General features: G+C 37.6%; 1 protein-coding gene across 2 annotated transcripts in view; it reads right to left on the minus strand.

Annotated features, from left to right (window-relative positions):
• The window catches only part of PAXBP1 (PAX3 and PAX7 binding protein 1), a 33,735-nt gene that overhangs the window by 11,660 nt on the left and 4,256 nt on the right, over positions 1 to 17,819 (minus strand). Inside the window, exons 3-13 of one of the 2 annotated variants that reach the window (XM_059164617.1) lie at positions 15,453 to 15,629; positions 14,176 to 14,397; positions 13,513 to 13,616; positions 11,937 to 12,154; positions 11,231 to 11,420; positions 7,488 to 7,611; positions 4,032 to 4,131; positions 3,830 to 3,945; positions 2,064 to 2,263; positions 903 to 1,047; positions 109 to 230 (exon numbers count right to left, since the gene is read on the minus strand). In XM_059164617.1, the coding sequence (XP_059020600.1) occupies positions 109 to 230; positions 903 to 1,047; positions 2,064 to 2,263; positions 3,830 to 3,945; positions 4,032 to 4,131; positions 7,488 to 7,611; positions 11,231 to 11,420; positions 11,937 to 12,154; positions 13,513 to 13,616; positions 14,176 to 14,397; positions 15,453 to 15,629 (1,718 nt within the window). Of the gene's footprint in view, positions 1 to 108; positions 231 to 902; positions 1,048 to 2,063; positions 2,264 to 3,829; positions 3,946 to 4,031; positions 4,132 to 7,487; positions 7,612 to 11,230; positions 11,421 to 11,936; positions 12,155 to 13,512; positions 13,617 to 14,175; positions 14,398 to 15,452; positions 15,648 to 17,819 lie in introns of both variants that reach the window. The other variant, XM_059164616.1, reaches the window with a different exon arrangement.

Below are 17,819 nucleotides of genomic sequence, written 5' to 3' on the forward strand. Positions count from 1 at the left end.
AGGCAGCCGCTTAACTAGCTGAGTCACCCAGATGCCCCAACTCTTGCTCATTTTTGAAAGAAGAGGGAAGGAAAAAAACCTTTCACAGATAATAAACCATTAAATTACCTGTGTATTTTTGTTTTCTGCATTCACTACTGAAGGATATCCATTTATTAATTTTAGTGTAATTCCAACCATTCTTGAAGTCTGTGTTGTAGAAAAAGGGTCCCACATATTTTCAGCTATTACTATGAAGAGAAAAGTAGGATGTGTTGAGACACAGAAGTAAATTGCAGCAGACTTAGACCGGCTGTCAAGCAGTCCTCAATTTACAAATGCCAATCCTGATTTACTTTCTCTCTCTCTAGATATAAGGTCCACTCTTCTTTGTCCTCTTAACTGTGGAAACGTTGAAGATTAGGCAAATGTGGGGAGAACATAGATTCATTCTATTCTCTGCTGCTGGGTGATTTATTAAAATTGGCAGGGAAGAAAGGATTTCTATATCCTAGAATATGCCTCAGCATCCAGAATTCCTAATTAAACTTGAAACTCATTTTTAATATTTCGAATAGGTTCCCATACCAATGATTCCTAATCTTTTTTGAGAAATTGATGGAAGTAACGAAATTTCTCCCCAGGAAAACGCATATTCCCCCTGCCAAAACTGTGTTCGGTTTTGCTTTAGGTAGTACTTAAGAGTTTCTAAAATTCATCTATGGATCAATTACTGCCTCCAACTCTAGGCCCACCCCGAGTGGTCTCCAGTCCTAGGTTAAGAGATGTCCACCCTTTAGCCATCTCTGAACCCAGTGGTTATTTTATCATTTATAATATAACTTCCATGAGGGAATATGCTCTCGTTAAAAACAGATTTGGAAAACTCATGTGTTTAAATGTTCAAATTCAGAAATCTCTACCTGTTAGTTTCGGAAGAATCACCTTTTCCACAATGGTGGGCAGCAGCGCAACATCTACATCATCTTTCTCTTGCTCTCGTTCTTCACAGCCATAAAACAGCAAAGATTCAAACCATAGCATATTCTCAAAGTCACGACATTTTGCCTAGAAAAAAAGAGTATTAAAAGAGAAACATTTAAAATGCTTGCGATTTCTGCTTCTAGCCCTGGTTAAGAGGATTTAACCTTCAGTCGTAAACAACTAAAGACAAACTACATGAAACATCCATTTTCAGACACTGGATACACGCAGTACAGGACTATGACCACCCCCTCCAACCCCCACAGAGAGAGCATCAAATGAGGTGAACCCCTGGAGGGAGGCCGGAGCAGGGGGGGGGGGGGGTCACAGGCAGAGCAGTCTCGCTTAGTTGTGGAGACAAGCACTGGAGTTCAGGGAGGCCAAGACAGTTGGAAGCTGTGGGGCAGAAGAGAAAAAGAACTCCAAAATGCACACAGGTCCCCTTGACCTCTGCTGTGTACTAAGACACACAGGCACAGGGTGAAACTCCAAAAGGTCTGGCAAAGAACAACTGCCAGCTGGGGGCCAAATGGTTGTTTTTTCAGTTGTTTCCAGGGCTCCAACCTCAGCCCTCTTCTCCTTACAGTCTACACAATCAACACAGCTAATCTCACTCATGCCCATGGCTCCGTCCACCTGCAGGTAACCTCCAAAACTCTCTCTTAAACATGATCACTACACATATATAGGACCCTTATATACCAGGCCACCAGGTCCTCTTGATTCTACCTCCTAAGTTTGTCAATTTGACTCTCCCAATTTCCATTACCCCCGACTCAGTTCAGGTCCTCATTTCACATCTGCCTCACCCAGCTTTCCAAAGAGGTTCCAAGATTTTCTAGGATCAAAGGACCAAGGTCTGACTATTCATTCACGTTCATATCTCAGTGTCACTACATGTCAATTTAGTTAACTGAGAGAAGCACTGTGTGGAACTTGAAAGTCACAAAGGGCTCTCTTGAGAAGGAAGGGAGCGTAAAGATCATGACATTATACAATTTGTATTACAGCCCTGTGCCCAACCTCCCCTCTAGCTTTGAGGTTAAAATTACCCAGGTACCATGTTATGTTGCTTTGTACTAGTGACACAAGCCACTCACTTCAAGAGGAGTCCAAGTGAGAAGCTGCAGCCGTATAAGGGGGTTGAATAGCTTTGGCAAACAAAGACCGATGTAAGCATCCTTGTAGGACAGATAGTATTTTGAACGCCATGCCTCAAACTGGGACTTAATACAGTCGATTGAATAGAAACTTTCAAGAACATCTTCAAAAACCTTGCTGGACTCCTTTGAAATGCGATCTAAAGACAAAAATAAAAACAACAAAAATCCCACAGAGAACCGTTACTTAGCATGTAGAAGAAAAAACACAATTCAGTATTTTCAGCATAACTTCAGTACCAGGTAAACTCATTAACAGAGAAATCATTACTAATCACAACTTAACAGAAAGCATAAACAGAAGTAAGTTTAGGTTTCAAATGTCTATTATGAAAACCAGACTACAGGCAGTGCTCATGTGCATGGCTCTAACATGTACCATTTCCGGGCCCCAGAGTTTAGTTAAATCCCACTTGTCCCCCAACTAGTCAGTTCAGTTTTCAGGTACTGCGGAATATTAACCAAGAGTAATTACATGACGTAACTGCTCTTCAGTCCACAAATCCCTGTATAAATATCAGATGTGCATCATGATCAGTGATCAAGTCTAATCAAGTCTTCAGACCTAAACAGCAGCTTACATAGAAATATAGTGAATGGAAAAATTAATACTATGAGGAAACAGAAAAATCTAGAATTTAGAATGTAGGAAGTTCAGCAAGATAAGTGGCCTGGTCTCTTCAAAAACTTAATGTCTTAAACAAACAATGGGGGTGCGTATATGTGTAAGGTACTCATGGACATTCATTAATTCTAGGGGGAAAATGCAACCACCAAAAGTGGGGCAAGAACTCTTGTATGGATCCTGGTTTGGAAAATACAGAATAATCCACAAATACAGTCCCAAGAGTTTTGTTTTGGGGGAACTGCTACTAAACAGACACAATATAAAGAACTTTTAGTTAAATATGCTCAAGTGTTTAAAGTATCATGGTGTCTACAGGCTACTTTCAAATGGTTCAACAATATACACATGCGCACATCCTTCAAAAAGTTAAGGCAAACTTGGTTAAATGATGGTAAGAACTGTTGAATCTGGGTGACAAGTACATGGGTGATCCCTGTGCTATTCTTTCTAATTTCTGTTTAAAAAGATTCAGTATAAAAAATGGAAGAAAAATAGACTTCTTCAACTAAGTTCCAAATGGCTTGCAGCCAACAGAATTCCAAATAATCACAACCAGTGGTGGGAAATGAAGAACTTCTGAAGACTCTTCCAGAAACGCCTGGCACACAACAGTATTTACTACTCATCTTGGTTGAAATTATTCAGAACTCCCCAAACCAGGAGTTTACTTCAGGGTTGAGTGTCCCCTGTCCCAGCTCTACATTCCTAGGACAGGATGCGTTAGGGCTATTCTTGTGATCGGACACACTTTTTTTTTTCTTGTCACTTAAAATTCTATGGTTCTGAAGAGTAATATCACTTATTACACAAGTACTAAATAGTTTCCATAGTGTAGTGGTTATCACGTTCGCCTGACATGAGCACTAAATAAAGCCCGTGACCAGGTGTCATCACTACTTTTGAGACCTCATCATCATTATATTCAGTTAATGAAAATGGGTGCAAGTTTTTCCCATTAAGAAGAAAGTGACTGATTCCAATTCAGGGGCCACAAAATTTCACACCATCTTACAGTAAAAAGCACACCTAAGTAGAAACCAAAGTGGCAATGAATCTCACTTCCAAATAAATGTCTGACCTTTTTCCAGATTGAAATTTGTAATATCTGTAGAAGTTTCTTCATCATCACTGGAAAGGCCTTCAAGGTGATCTGCCATCTTACCGGTTTGCTCTCTGGCTTGTCTCCGACGAGTCCTAAATAACAAACATCATGTTCCCAAACCAGATAAAAGATTCCTCCCTTTGCAAACAGAGCAACAGCAAGCATTTTTTAAAATTACCTTCTGGCCTCCCGTTCTGCAATCCTACGTTTTGCATGCTCTTGATACAGTGCCCGATCTCGCCCAAAGGAATCAAGATTTGGTGCCATCAGAGCTTTATCTGTAAAACAACGATGGTTAAAATTAAAAGCCTTCCTTCAACAATCTTGAGGAGAGAGTTTGCACAGAATAAGCCATAATGATAGACTGTTTGCTAATCTCAACGACAGGATTCTGTGGTAACTGGTAAACCAGATAGTTTTATAGTTTAGAGCAAAACTCAGTATTATGCTGTGTACCCATGAAAAGGAGTAGAAAAATAAATGGAGAGTTCAATAACCCTACACAAAAACAACTGGGCTTAATCACTTATTTTTATATCTACTTGTAACAGAACTAACTGGTTGACACTATCATGATGACCAAATAAATTAAAAATCAAAATTACCTGTGCAAAGGGAAAATAACAGATTACTTTTAAAGGAAGAAGTTAAGCATCCATATATTGAACGATACGACAGAAAAGAAACATGGGTAGGAAGGATGAGAAAACAGCTTTGTTTCAGGAGTTTACTAATTTTTCCTGTTTATTCTGATTTTGCTGTGTAGGAACTTATTCTTATTACTATTTGTAGAATAAAGGGCAGAATCAACATATAGAATGAAAACTGGATCTAAGAGAACCAACCTATGCTTTCTCAAACAAATTCTTTCAAAGCACAATTCCCTTCTTTTTTTTGCTTATTTCCTCTCTCTCTCTTTTTTTAACTTTCTGGGACAATTTTCTAGCCTTAGCTTCCAACCTTCCTATTTAAATTTGTATTTCCGTTACTATCTTTTTAATTCCTAAGAGATGGCTCTTATTCTGAGAATACTTCCTTTCTATAGCATCCTCTACTTCGCACATGTAGGCACCTCCTATTACCTTCCGAAGGATAGCAAATCTTTTTTATATTTTCTTTTGCTGCCTGCATTGTCTTTGTTTCCTCAGTCCCTTTGGTTCTACTGTGTGTGCTGCTCTTTCTATGATCAGTGACCACCTCATATAAAAGAATGAAACTGGGAGTGCTGTGGACAAAGGGGGAAGGTAACTAAAAGGTCTCTCCATCCGGTCCCTGAGACAGAGTCTTACACTGGGGGCTCCCAGATGTTAGCATCTCAGGGTCTTTTCTCTGGACCCATTCTCTTTCTCCAGAGAATAGTCCCCTAATCTCTTGTTTAGGGTAGGAGAAGGAGTGGGGGCAATACCTGTAATACTTCCCTCATTTCTACATTTTATGAAGACAGTCTGTAAGACAGGGGCTGTAACAGATGCAAACAACCCAAGGGACATGATGCAGGGAAAATCATACATAAAATAAATGGCACCAATTTAAGGCTTTTGATTCTTCTTCCCCAATATCAGAGATGTGCCGCCAATAGCAGCAAGAGGAAAAAACAAACCCCCAATTAGCACTCTATTTCAGTGCACCCGAACTGTCAGAGACCCAACTATTTTTAAAAGCTGACTTTCTGAATTGTTCGTTCATACTTCAAAATCACTCTGACATCAGGAAGGACATTCCAGACTTCAGCAATTATAAAGCAAGATGAGCATGATAAACAAGAAAGATGCCCCTGTTGTACCTCAAAAGAGTTCACACACCACAGGTCAATCAGTTCGAGTCCCAAACTATAGAAACGATTCCTGTCTCTTTATGGGGTATCCTTCATTCAAGAGATATTTTAAAGAATGTTCACTGCTATAATAAATACTTAAAACGTCTCAATGTTTGTAAGATTCTATAGTATATTATGGAGCTAGGAGAGTAGATGACTCGGGGGATAGCCTCCTTCACCTCTCTAAGAACTACATGCAGTAATTGTGGGAAGTTCACAAATCTCAACAGATGAAATGCAGGGTTTTTGGTTTCTTTAAAAAAAGATCAGAAATGGAAGTGATTAACTTCAGTGTCCTATTTAATTTTCCTCCAACATTTAACAATGAATATTCCCCTCCAAGGCAGTATTTTTCTCTTTCTCATTACTTTTCAATTTCTTTCCAACTCTCAGTCTAATTAACATACATCATTCAACCTTTACTTCCAATATCATGTAAATAAATAGCTTCAAATTATAAAGAACAGATAACAGGCAGGAAAAGGTATTTGATGAGATGCACAGCTCATACAAACCGTTTAATTTAAAAAGGAATTAATTTCCTTTCATAGGTTACCTGTAATCTGCCTCAGAAATCTGGTTCTGCCAGGATCTAAACTGATCTGGAAGACCTGCGTTAGTCATCTAGATGCCCAATACGGCAGTAAACCAATTTAAGTTTGTGTGGCAAAAGAAAAAGGACAAAGCCATTCATGTGTCTCAGGTCTGAGTCTCACTCAGCTCCGAGGGCCATATTATCACCTCTTTACAATGGTCCAAAACCCATCCTGCACACAGGATGCCTTCTCAAAGATCCAACATCTAATTTAGGGGACACCCTGTGTGACAAAGCAAGGTTTTCAAAAAGAGTAACACTAGGGCCCTTCTTTAACAAGAAGATACTGGTCACCATCCAAGACCTAGCAAAAATCTCTGGGGACAGGACCAAGAAACCTGCATTTTAAATTAATATTACAGGTAATGCTTATGTACACCTCATTTAGAACTGCTGACACAGGGAACAAAGAGATGACAAAAGAAGCCACATGAAATCCAGGCTGGGAAAATCCCTAGCAGAGCACCCAAGAATATGGAGCACAATGGAAAAATGGAATTAAAAGGTTTAAAACTTGTGGTTAAAGAATCTCAGCTAAACTATTTAATGAGAGATTCCCAATTTTGGTTTTCCATAGCACATCTCTTAATGGAAGGAATATAAACCAAATTTCTGAATTTTTACATTAAAATTTTAAGAACTGGAGACAACAGACTTATTAAAAAAACAAACCCAGTATAAAAGGCAAACTAAAGAATATTAAAAAAAAAAAAATTTGCTTTTCTCCAAGACGTAAAGCTCAAAATCCCCTAATCTTGGAGCTGTATCATTTGTTATGTCATTAAAACCCCCTCTCAGTATTTTCCTTGTCCCCAAACTCAGAATCTTTGACTGTGATCAACAATAGCATTCGTATCAGTGCTATGAACAGGATGAAAATGGTGGTGGTGGGGATCAAATGGGGTCAAGTGATAGTGGTTTTAAGATATAATAGTGTTCTTATCTTCTCTATACTCTGAAGAGTGAAAAAATATGTCCACAGAAGAATAAGATTGATAGAATATCAGTGCACGTTTTTGAACTCCTTTGCAACACTCTATTTTCTTAAACACAATCCAAGGACATGCTGTTGTAACTTTTAGAACTACCTGACACAAGAGCAAGGAAATGTGTTTCTTTAAAGAAAAAAAAAAAAAAAAAAAAGCTAAGCTAATTTTCAATTAGGCTGCACTAAGTAAACAAGGTTGTTTAATGAATAATAAAAACCTTCAAGATGGACTGACTTGAATGGCTTGAAAACTCCGAAGATTCATCTTTAATATCATCTTGTCGTCTTTGGACAAGGCGGGAAGCTCGCTGTTTGTACAGCTGATGTATTGCTGATTCAAGTTCATTAATCAGTGGCACCTGTAAAAATACAACACACTCCGTAACACCAAACTCCTCAGTTGCTTACTTAGTTGAGGGTTCCACACTATTTCCGGATTTCTGAAAAAGTACTCTCTATGGACAGAACAATCATGAACTCCCAATGGGACACAAACTGCAATTCAGTTCTACGATGTTTGGGAAACATCTCTTCTTTTAATCCATTTATACAGTTATAATGTCCAGTGCCTAGTTATTGGAGTAAAAGTTTGGTTAGGAAACTTAATACTTCAGTAATAGTAAAGAGAGCAAGTAAAGAAATGTCAAAAACTGTAGTGCTTTTCTTTCAGAATAAAGTACTTGCAAGTCTTTTAAAGTCCATTTTTAGTTTTCCAGCAGCATGATCTACCTCAGAATTTTTGTAGCTTAAAATAAACCATTATTGCTGTGCAGTACCAAAAAAAAGGCAAGGGCTCCATGAGCAGGTAAGAATGGGAGTCTGATAACTGCCCAATTCTGGACACTTAAACTGCTCTGCCACATGTACGTGCCAAGTACCTTAACAGTAATGTAGGAATGTCACACTACACTGTAGCTTTACTACACATTCTTAAAGTTGAACTGCATTCACTTACAGCAGTGAGGCAACATTTCCAGCTTTCACTAACCTAGTATCAATATCTCAAACTCAGAAAGCTAGTAAATATTTAAATTTTTCTATATTTTGTAATGAAATAATAAAATTCATCACATGAGTTATCAGTTTACAAAGTCAATGAATTTTTCCAGGTTAATACCCACAGCTAAGCATTCACTCGGTTCATACAGAGTACAAAAGCTTAGAGAAGGAAACCTCACTTAAGAAGAAAAAAAAAAAAACAAAACTTTCTTTATCAATATCTTATCTTATAAACCAAATGCTATGAAACTTTCACAAAACACTAACAACCACTACACATACCTGAGGAAACCAGAAATTCTAGTTTCCTGATGGTTAGTGCAAATGGAAAACACATTATTTAGAGTTTGGGAACACTGGCACCAAGTGTTATAGCAGCTTCCTGAACTGAACAGACTGCAAATGGAAAATAAAAAAAGGTAGGTGGAATTCAAAGATGTCTGTAATAAAAGCAACTTTATACACTTGCATGATTCTGTTGAAAAAGTAGCAAATGTTCACAGAAAGATCAAACTGATGGAGTTATTTTAATCTCTAATATGCCACACCATGGGCACAATGTCCCCAAATCTGCACTGATTATCTTAGACAGCTGGGCCCACAGGCTCGATCTTTAAAATTTACAATGAGTAAATTTTTTTTTTTAAGTATTTAGTGCTGTATTACTGGACTTACACTTCTCCACCCCCTTATTTTTTTCACACCAAACAGGATGAAAAGTAAATGTACCTATATATCTAAGGTGCATTCTTTCAGTCCTGGAGATTATTAACATTCCTCTACTGTGAGAGCTACACACCTAAGGTTGCATCAGACAGAGTTATTCAATTTACAGTTAAAAATTCTGATAATGTAAATTTTCTGTTTCGGTAACTGGAATGCCTTTCAACAAAGCTGAGAAAATTCTGAGAATAAAAACCTTCAAACACATTTTTCAGCTCTCTCTCATGTTTTTTAACATTATTGATTTTGTCTCAAGAGTATGCACCATGACAATTTCTTTACCCTCTCCAAACTCAAAACTGTTCTTGACTAATTTTATTTCAAGACCAAATTTAAGGTGACGAACACAAGAAGGAAGATGCATTACAGGGAAACAAAACAATGGAAAGTTAAAATGATCTTTAAATAATTAAAAAATCTCAATTCAAAACTACTTAAACTTTCATAACAAAAGAGAAAAAAAAACAAAAAAATTATCTTCCTATGGCCTTAACAAATTTTTATAGTATAAAATGAATATTCACATGTATCTAATTATTCTTAAATATTTCCAAGGCGACAATATATGACAATATCAACTTAGAAGCAGTCTCTTAATAAAACTCAATGCATATGAAAATGTCAAAATGAAATAAAATACTCATCCTTAAAAGAAAGGATTATCTACCCTGTAAGTGACTCTGAAACCACATTAGCACATCTGAAGTGATTTCTCTAGGAACGTGGTAACTGATCACGATCAATAAAGTATATACTACTTATTTCTAAAACAGCAATTAAAAAATTATATGAACTAGGCGTTCTAGTAGTCTCTTTAGTTCAAGAATGACATAATCTAGTTGATCACATTACCATCAATTTTTAAGAGTTAAGCTTACAGTTACAACTATTTAAGTTGACAAAGTTCTAAAGCAGAGGCTCATCTACTTCCAGGAAAAAACTCCACAGGGACAAACCTCACTTACAAAGTATGGTTTAAGACAAAGATCCTTTCTCCAGCCACAAAAAGTTATTAGACTCCCACCATTTCCGCTGGGCTCAAAAGGACTTTATTAATAGGAAGGACACAACCACCAGCTCTGACACCTATGTCTACTTCCCACCTTGACTCCAGCCCCCTGCAGAGTCAAACCTAGGTTTCTTTCCCACCTTTGCACTTGTCACCCTAAGCCAGTGATCTGCCACAAGGAATATCATTGCTCAGACTATAGTTGCTTGTCCAGAAATCAGGTGGTAAGACAAGAATGTGATAAATGCTACAGATAAGACCCAGTGAATGCTATCTCAGCCTACATCAGATCACAGACTGTCTAGAACCATCAAGACCCAGGAGGAAGACAGGCTTGCAGTGTTCTTTTGTGAGTCTTTGGCTTTAGGGTATTGAAGTAATAAGAAGAGATGACAAAATGCTCCTTCAAACATACTATGCTTACAGATTCTATGCTAACCCACACAGCCAAGAAAAAGGGGAAAATGTGCCTTCTAATTCTGAATCACTTGGAAGTTTAGAGATAGGATATTCAAGGATGTTAATTTTTCTTTAAGTTTACAAATGCTTAATAAACCAATGCACCAAATACATTTATCTTAAAAAAGAAAAATCAATTAAGAGGTCATTTGAGAAGAGGATCCTATGTACAGCTAATTTTAAAAATGCAAATAACCAGTATAGTAGAATGCAAAGAACTATTCCAAGTGACTAGCATACAAAGAAACAAAAAACAAACTTGGAAGAAATGAGGCCTTCAAAGAAATTATGACCAATGTTACAGTTCCTGAAATGGATGAAGCATAGGCTTATTTAGATTAAAAACTCTCAGCAGCAATGGTGACCAACTTTATTTAGAGTTAAAAGAAAAAAAAAACTAATAAAATTTTGCGACTTCATGCCTATTTGGAATAATCTGTAGAAACAGTTTAAAAAGAAGTTTAGACCTAAACCGTAAAAAAGAAAATTCCACCAGAGTCCCTTATATTCCAATTTTTCAGGGCAGGCCAAATCTACCAGTATATTAAGCACAACTTGCCAAAGTCTTATTTAAATACGCTTTCTCTTTTTTGTTTTCAGCAAAGGCACTGTTTTGCCACCCCCAAGATAGAGTGTCGCTAATGAAGGAAATGAAGCATGGCTTTTCATCACTTCTAGAGCTGAGTTCAGTGTACACTTGTGAGAAATACAGAAAAGATCTAAACAAGGTCGTCTAGACCTCCCTTATTTTGCCTTAGTCAAAGAGATTAATATTTTTGCATTCTTACCTTTTCACTGAAACACTCAAGCAAGTCTTGGACATACCCTCGCATTTCTTGCAAAAATTTATACCGTTCACCAATACCCCCAGAAGACCCTTCTAATCTTTCAATAGCCCTGGTAGAGTCCACTCGGCTTTGCAGATGTTTCTCATGCTGCTGTCGATTTGTTTTGTGCAGTTCTTTCATGGAGTCCAACCTTAAGAACACAAAAGGATAAATATAACACATTTACATCCAAAAATCTATGCTGTCAGGACTCTTGCAATATTATAATAATGCACTTAGTTCCACTATTAGAATTTAAAAATACTTGGGAGTGCCATCTTTTCATCTGTACTGCTTTTTTGTCAAAAAGAAAAAGAAAAAAAAAGCAGTTTACAGACTTCATATAAAGTTATTTGGTGTGCTAACCAAAATCTGTTTTGCTTTTCCCCCCATATCTTGACTACACTTTTCAGAGTCCAAGAGGTACGAACTCAGAACTGTCTTCAACAAGATCATGGAGTGGCATTTTTTATAACTTTTCGAGGCTTCCACAGAAGTAATCCAAGAAGGTAGCAGAACAAAGTATGAAGTCATCTTCTGTTTAGCTTTTGAAGATGGGCCAGTGAATCTTCTTTGCCGATATTCTGCATCTGCTACCCCAGACTACATGTTGCCTGAGGGAACAGAAAGCTAGAGGACAGGTCTTTAAGAAGTTGATCTGCCCTACCTGTCTTTAAGCTGTTTCTTTACCAAATCAATAGTAACGGGAGTCATCTCATTACTGGGAGTTTTGAAAGGGACTGTATTATCTGTTTTTTGAGATTTGGCATCAGATGATCCATAGGCAGTATAACTATAAGGAATGCCATAGGAGGAACCATAAGGCATCGTCTGGTAAGTGTTCTGGTAGTACATATTCACTTCAGTGGGCTGACTTGATTGAACCTAGAAAAAGAAATGGGATAAATGTGAATTGGGGTTAAAAAAAAAAAACAGCAAAAATTATACCATTTTCCAAATACTATGTTAATTAAAATAAATAGTTGCAGAGCTCTTCAGAATCAATTAAAGGTAGGGCCGGATGAACATCCTAACTCTAATGGGATGACCAGATTCATTTCTTTCTTTTTATAAATTTCTTTTCAGTGTAACAGAATTCATTGTTTACGCACTACACCCAGTGCTCCATGCAATATGTACCCTCCATAATACCCACCACCTGGCTCCCCCAACCTCCCACTCCCCACTGCTTCAAAACCCTGACTAGACTCATTTCTAATAATTTTCAGGAAAACATGATATCAAAGAAGTTTAGAGTTGAAAGGGACATAAAGAATAATCCAAGGCCACCATGTTATCAATGGAAAAGAACAAATGACTTGTTGTAAGAAGAGAATAAATAGATAGCAGATACTAGAGAATGCCATCTAAGTACCCTATTTTCTTAATGTAAGCCAAACATGCACAAAATTCTGTGTCAAAACACCGGTAACAAAAATAGTTTACATTTATGCAACATTTCCACTGTTCTACTTAATTCTATAAAGCAAATTGTTATAACTATTAAGGAATAGACTTTTCATCTACAGTTAAGTTTTTGTATCACAGAGAACTCCATCTTCCACAAAATAATTTCTAAAGTCAGAAATAATAAGCTCTACAGAAAAGAAAGATTTCATGTGAACAGTGGTTCTCAAGTTCAGTGTGCATCAGGATGACCTGGGAGTGGCGGCTGTGCCACCCCCCCCCTTCTCATTCACTGATCTCAAGAGGGTGAGAATTTGCATTTCTAACAAACTCCCAGCTGCTGCTGCTGCTGCTAGTGGTTGAAGGGCCACTCTGAGAAACACTGATGTACAAAATCAGAAATCTTTCCATCATTCTTTTTTTTTTTTTTTTAAGACTTTATTTATTTATTTGACAGAGAGAGAAATCACAAGTAGCAGAGAGGCAGGCAGAGAGAGAGGGGGGAAGCAGGCTCCCCGCTGAGCAGAGAGCCTGACATAGGGCTGGATCCCAGGACTTTGAGATCATGACTGAGCCAAAGGCAGAGGCTTAATCCTCTAAGCCAAAAATTGGGGCCCCAATTTTTCCATCATTCTGGCTATAAAAAGCAAAAAGTAATACAGTTTCTTTTAAAAGCTTATTGGAATTTAACTTTATGTGATTTTCTTAATTACATTAGTTGAATGAATGTCAAAGATTCAGTTCAACAGTGCAATACGTTTTTAACTCAACAAAACAGGCAATAAAGGTTTTCCCTTTACTTTTTAATTTTTGAAGTGAAATCCTGCAGCTCTTACCTGAGGGATATTAATTCCTTTTCTTATTTGCTCCTGTTCCCATCGGCTGAGCTCTTCATCTTGTTCTCCAGTTACTAAGGCATCATCATCGCTCCCCTCGATGCCTGCAGTCATGGCAGTGAAGAAAATTAAATATCAGAAAAGCAGGGAGGGAAGAGTTGCTATCCTGACACTTCGCAAAGATTAAGCAAACCACTGGTATTCATTCAGTCTCCCTAAAACGTCAATAATCATGAGCTCCTCTCCTTTGATACTCCTGACTTTGTCTTAGCCAAGGGTATCCCTTGAAGCAAAAGGATAAGTATTACATAATCTTAAAACTTTAGGAGGGTCTCCTAATCTGTGAGCTTGACATCAAATCGACAAAGGGAAGAACAAAACCTGAAAACCTCTAAAGAATGTTAAGCTGATTACATAAATTTATGCATGTAAAGTGCCCCTAACACAACACTGCCTACTCAGGAAGTGCTCAATAAACATTCACTATCACAATCGTGCTTTGGCTTCAAAAAAATTCCAGTAAGACACTTGTACCCAAGCAAAAACAGTCCTCAAACATTAAATATAGTTAAGTCAATGTGGGTACTTTGTTTGACTCTATTTAATAGCAAATCAAATTCAACAGCAATGCAACAGGCCTATTATCTTATTAAATCAAGTTACCTATTTCCTCAGCGATTTTTTGTCTTTGTGACTTTTCCTTCACAGAAAAAACTATGCGGCGCTTCTCATCATCATCTTCATCATCGCTGGCATCATTCTCGTCTTCTCTAACAAGGCGGCCTTTACCAGGCTCATTGTCATGAGGAGTGAAATCTCCTAATTCTCGGGCCATTTGACGCTTCTTCCTTGCAGCATGTATAAAAGCTGCATCGGGAATTTCTCCTGCAAACATATGGCAAGGATTATGAAAGACGGAGATATCAAGGTGTAACATTTCTAGTTTCTTGAAAATATGAGGGGTAAAATAATCTCACCAAGAGAACCCTGTTGTAGGGATGGTCTAATGTTAGTTGCTGGTGCCCCCTTCCCAAACTGTGCCTATAGTCCAACTAATTTACTTTGAATTTAGCTTAAATGGAAACTAGAAGTTGCTATAAGAACACTAAAATATATATATGTAATGGCAATACGTATGAGAAAGAAGGGAAGGGAAAATCCACCACAGCAACTTTAACTGACTTTTTTTCATTTTTCAGAAATAAAAGTAATCAAATCATATTACTGAACTAGAAAGCAAACAATAAAAACGGTGCCCACGAATACATCACTCTGTACTTAATTTTGCCTCATATTAAAGCACAGTATGTTTTTTCCATGTTGTTCGGCATAAATACAATTTTTAAAGGCCTAACAATATTCATGGACAAGATAAAGCATAACCTACTACATAATCGAACTGACCTTTCACCTACAGTAAAAATTAATGCTTCGCTACTTGTCTAATGTTATTTTAATAGCTTTGGAACTTTCCATCATGTAAACGTATCTTAATTTACTACGCTGCTCCTCCCACGCTACACACTTTTATTGGGAAACTGGTCACCCGGTAAAGAGATTTGCGAACTATTTCTTAGAAGTAAAAGGAAGAGTGTGGGGGCATAACACTAATAGCAATTACTTTTGCTTTTAGTAGATTTCTAAAAGTTAAGTTTAAGTCTAAATCTGAAATACATTAAAAAAAGAAAAAATTTTAGTCCCATCTATCCATTTACTTTAAGCCCCACATTTGCTCTGATTAACAAAAGTGCCTGAGAATGAACCTAGAAAAACTGGGAAGTTTCTAGTTCTTTCACTTTATTTGCAAAAGGAAACACCTGGGCTTCCAACAGGAGCGTCATAGGAAATGCCACTTAGCTATCGCCTTCTTTCACCATCTTTCCACATGGCCCCTCCTTGGGGGCTTCCTTCATTTCTGAAAAGTATCTGCAAATACACACCTGGACGGAGAACATTCAAAGAAGATAAAGCGTTTGAAAAGGCTCCACCAGCTTTCGGCTTTTCTTCCTCCTTCTCACTTTCCATATCCATTTCATCTTCACCGTGTTCACTGATGATCAGCCCATCCTCTTGACTGGTGTCCTTAACATGTCCTGTTTTGTCCAAAGGTGGTTCACCTACATTTGTGAAAAAAGCTATTAAAATATATTTAAAATAGAATGTATAGATTAAGTAGGCACTACTTTATTTGTTTATAGGCTTAATTTGTCTCAGTTTAAACCATTTTAATTATTTATAAAAAAGTCAAACCACTAATGTATGAAAAGGAAATATCCAATAATAGGCAGTAATTGGGAAGTAAAAGTAATACAGGAGTCAAAGGGGTGCATTGGCGGTTCTGCTCAATTTCGGTTTGAGTTCATTTAATCAAAATTTTATTAAATTTATCAAAATTAACTGTTTCTTCCTCTGAACTCCCACTGGTAAATGTTCATACCTCTTTGAAGCACTATTTCACTTAGTATCAGCATTTCATTAAACTCTAAGCCCCTTTGAGGCAGCTTTCTATCAAGAACAGTGTTTATGGACCACATACACCTCTCTGTAATGAATACTTCAGGATTATCTTCATCATTCACAACCATTTGTCATCCACCACCTGAAGGGGTAAGACCCAAAAGCCATGTTTATACAATCTAACTCTGACCCCACTGTTGTGAGTGAATGAATGTTCAAGCATGTTTTGTGACCAAAACAGAGACAACCTAATTCTCTTTCCGGGAACCTGGAACTGAGACAGCGAGGCAAGTCAGAGACCAGGTGGCACTAAAAACAACAACATGTAAACCCGGAAGGGGGCTGCAGGAGTGCCATATTCTACCATATGGACAGTGTGCTCCCTAATTCTGAGGCCTTTCACAAGACGAGTTGTAACACTGCTTTCCTGCCACTGCAGTCCAGGAGGCATCACTGTAACTGTACGGAGCTTTACATCCTTGTAACTAAATAATCCTACTGCACCATCAATTGCAGGCAAAAATCAAGAAAATCAAAGTGTTTTGCACCTCGGGCACTGCACCTTGCACACAACAGACACAAAGAATATAATGAAATAGTACAAGTTTATTCTAAATATGATATTCTTCTCGTTTCCCTAGTTATATTCCACTCCCAAAAAGCATTTCAAAGATTCTCTATTCTTTTCAAACCATATTCCATTCCCCTCAATAGTAATCGAAGGGATAATACCACTTCCCCACACACACACTTTACACTTTACTAAGATTTAGGTCATTATGCCTTAGGCTCCCCAGTTTCCTCATCTACCATCCTAACTCATTAGCCAAAGCCTTCCTTCTGAAGTGCATTCTGATGCTGTGAGATTTAAAAATTCATCTTATCAGACTGATACGGTTAGATGGGAGTCAAAAACAACCCATTTCCTTATACTCTAAACCCAAACTAAATCAATGGCTTTTAACAGAACTGTGAAAGGTCATATATGTTCAGATAAAGATTTCTGCATATTTTAAAAGACCAAGCAAATACATTTTATGATCAAACCCATACAGGTGCACAACGTGGTTACAGTTGAATTTTTGTTAGTGGACATTTATTATCTTTCAAGATGTCTTTGTAAAGAGATACTAAATAACCTTTCTCTAGGCTCTCAGAGGACCCTCAATTTCTTCTACTACCAAATCAGGAAACTTATTCCCATGAACATTCTCTTTACCTTAAACACAGGTTTCTCCTTATCAAAAAACTTCTCTTTGATCCCAATGGTCCCTCTGGTGACTCTCCTCTACTTCTCTCTCAGACAAACTTCTAGAAAGCAGTGTGTTGCCTTCTACTTCACCAACTTGTGCCTCAACCTGGGCAAATAGCCTTTGATTTCTTTCAGTCCAAGCTCCCATACCAGCTAACCCAATGACTGAAGCTACAATGAATTCATACAGTATTGTTGAGCCCTTTAGCAAAAGATGTTCCTTCATCCAAACAGATAGAGCTTGGCTAGCAGACTTGTCTCTTCTGCCAAACACCCTCCTCCAGAAAAAAAACAATAGCAACACTGCCTATGGCCTCTCCTTGGTCCTTTCTTTCTGACTTTTCTGGTACTTTTTCATACAAATGAGCATCATCATCTCAAAACTTTTCCTATCTCTTTTTTGGCCTTAATGATTTTATTTAGTAAATCCTCTTCTCTGTGTGTATGCTTATTAAAGGTAGAAGTCTCTGTCACAGACAAAGGTCACAGGTCACAGAAGAGCTCATAAATTCCAGACTCGCTTCAATTTCTAAGTGCTCCTTTCTCAATTCTCCTGACCTTATCTGCGCTATTATATTGCATGCAGTTGGGTTTTCAA

Source organism: Mustela lutreola, chromosome 2 (assembly GCF_030435805.1).
Source record: "Mustela lutreola isolate mMusLut2 chromosome 2, mMusLut2.pri, whole genome shotgun sequence".
NCBI classification, from domain to species: Eukaryota; Metazoa; Chordata; class Mammalia; order Carnivora; family Mustelidae; genus Mustela; species Mustela lutreola.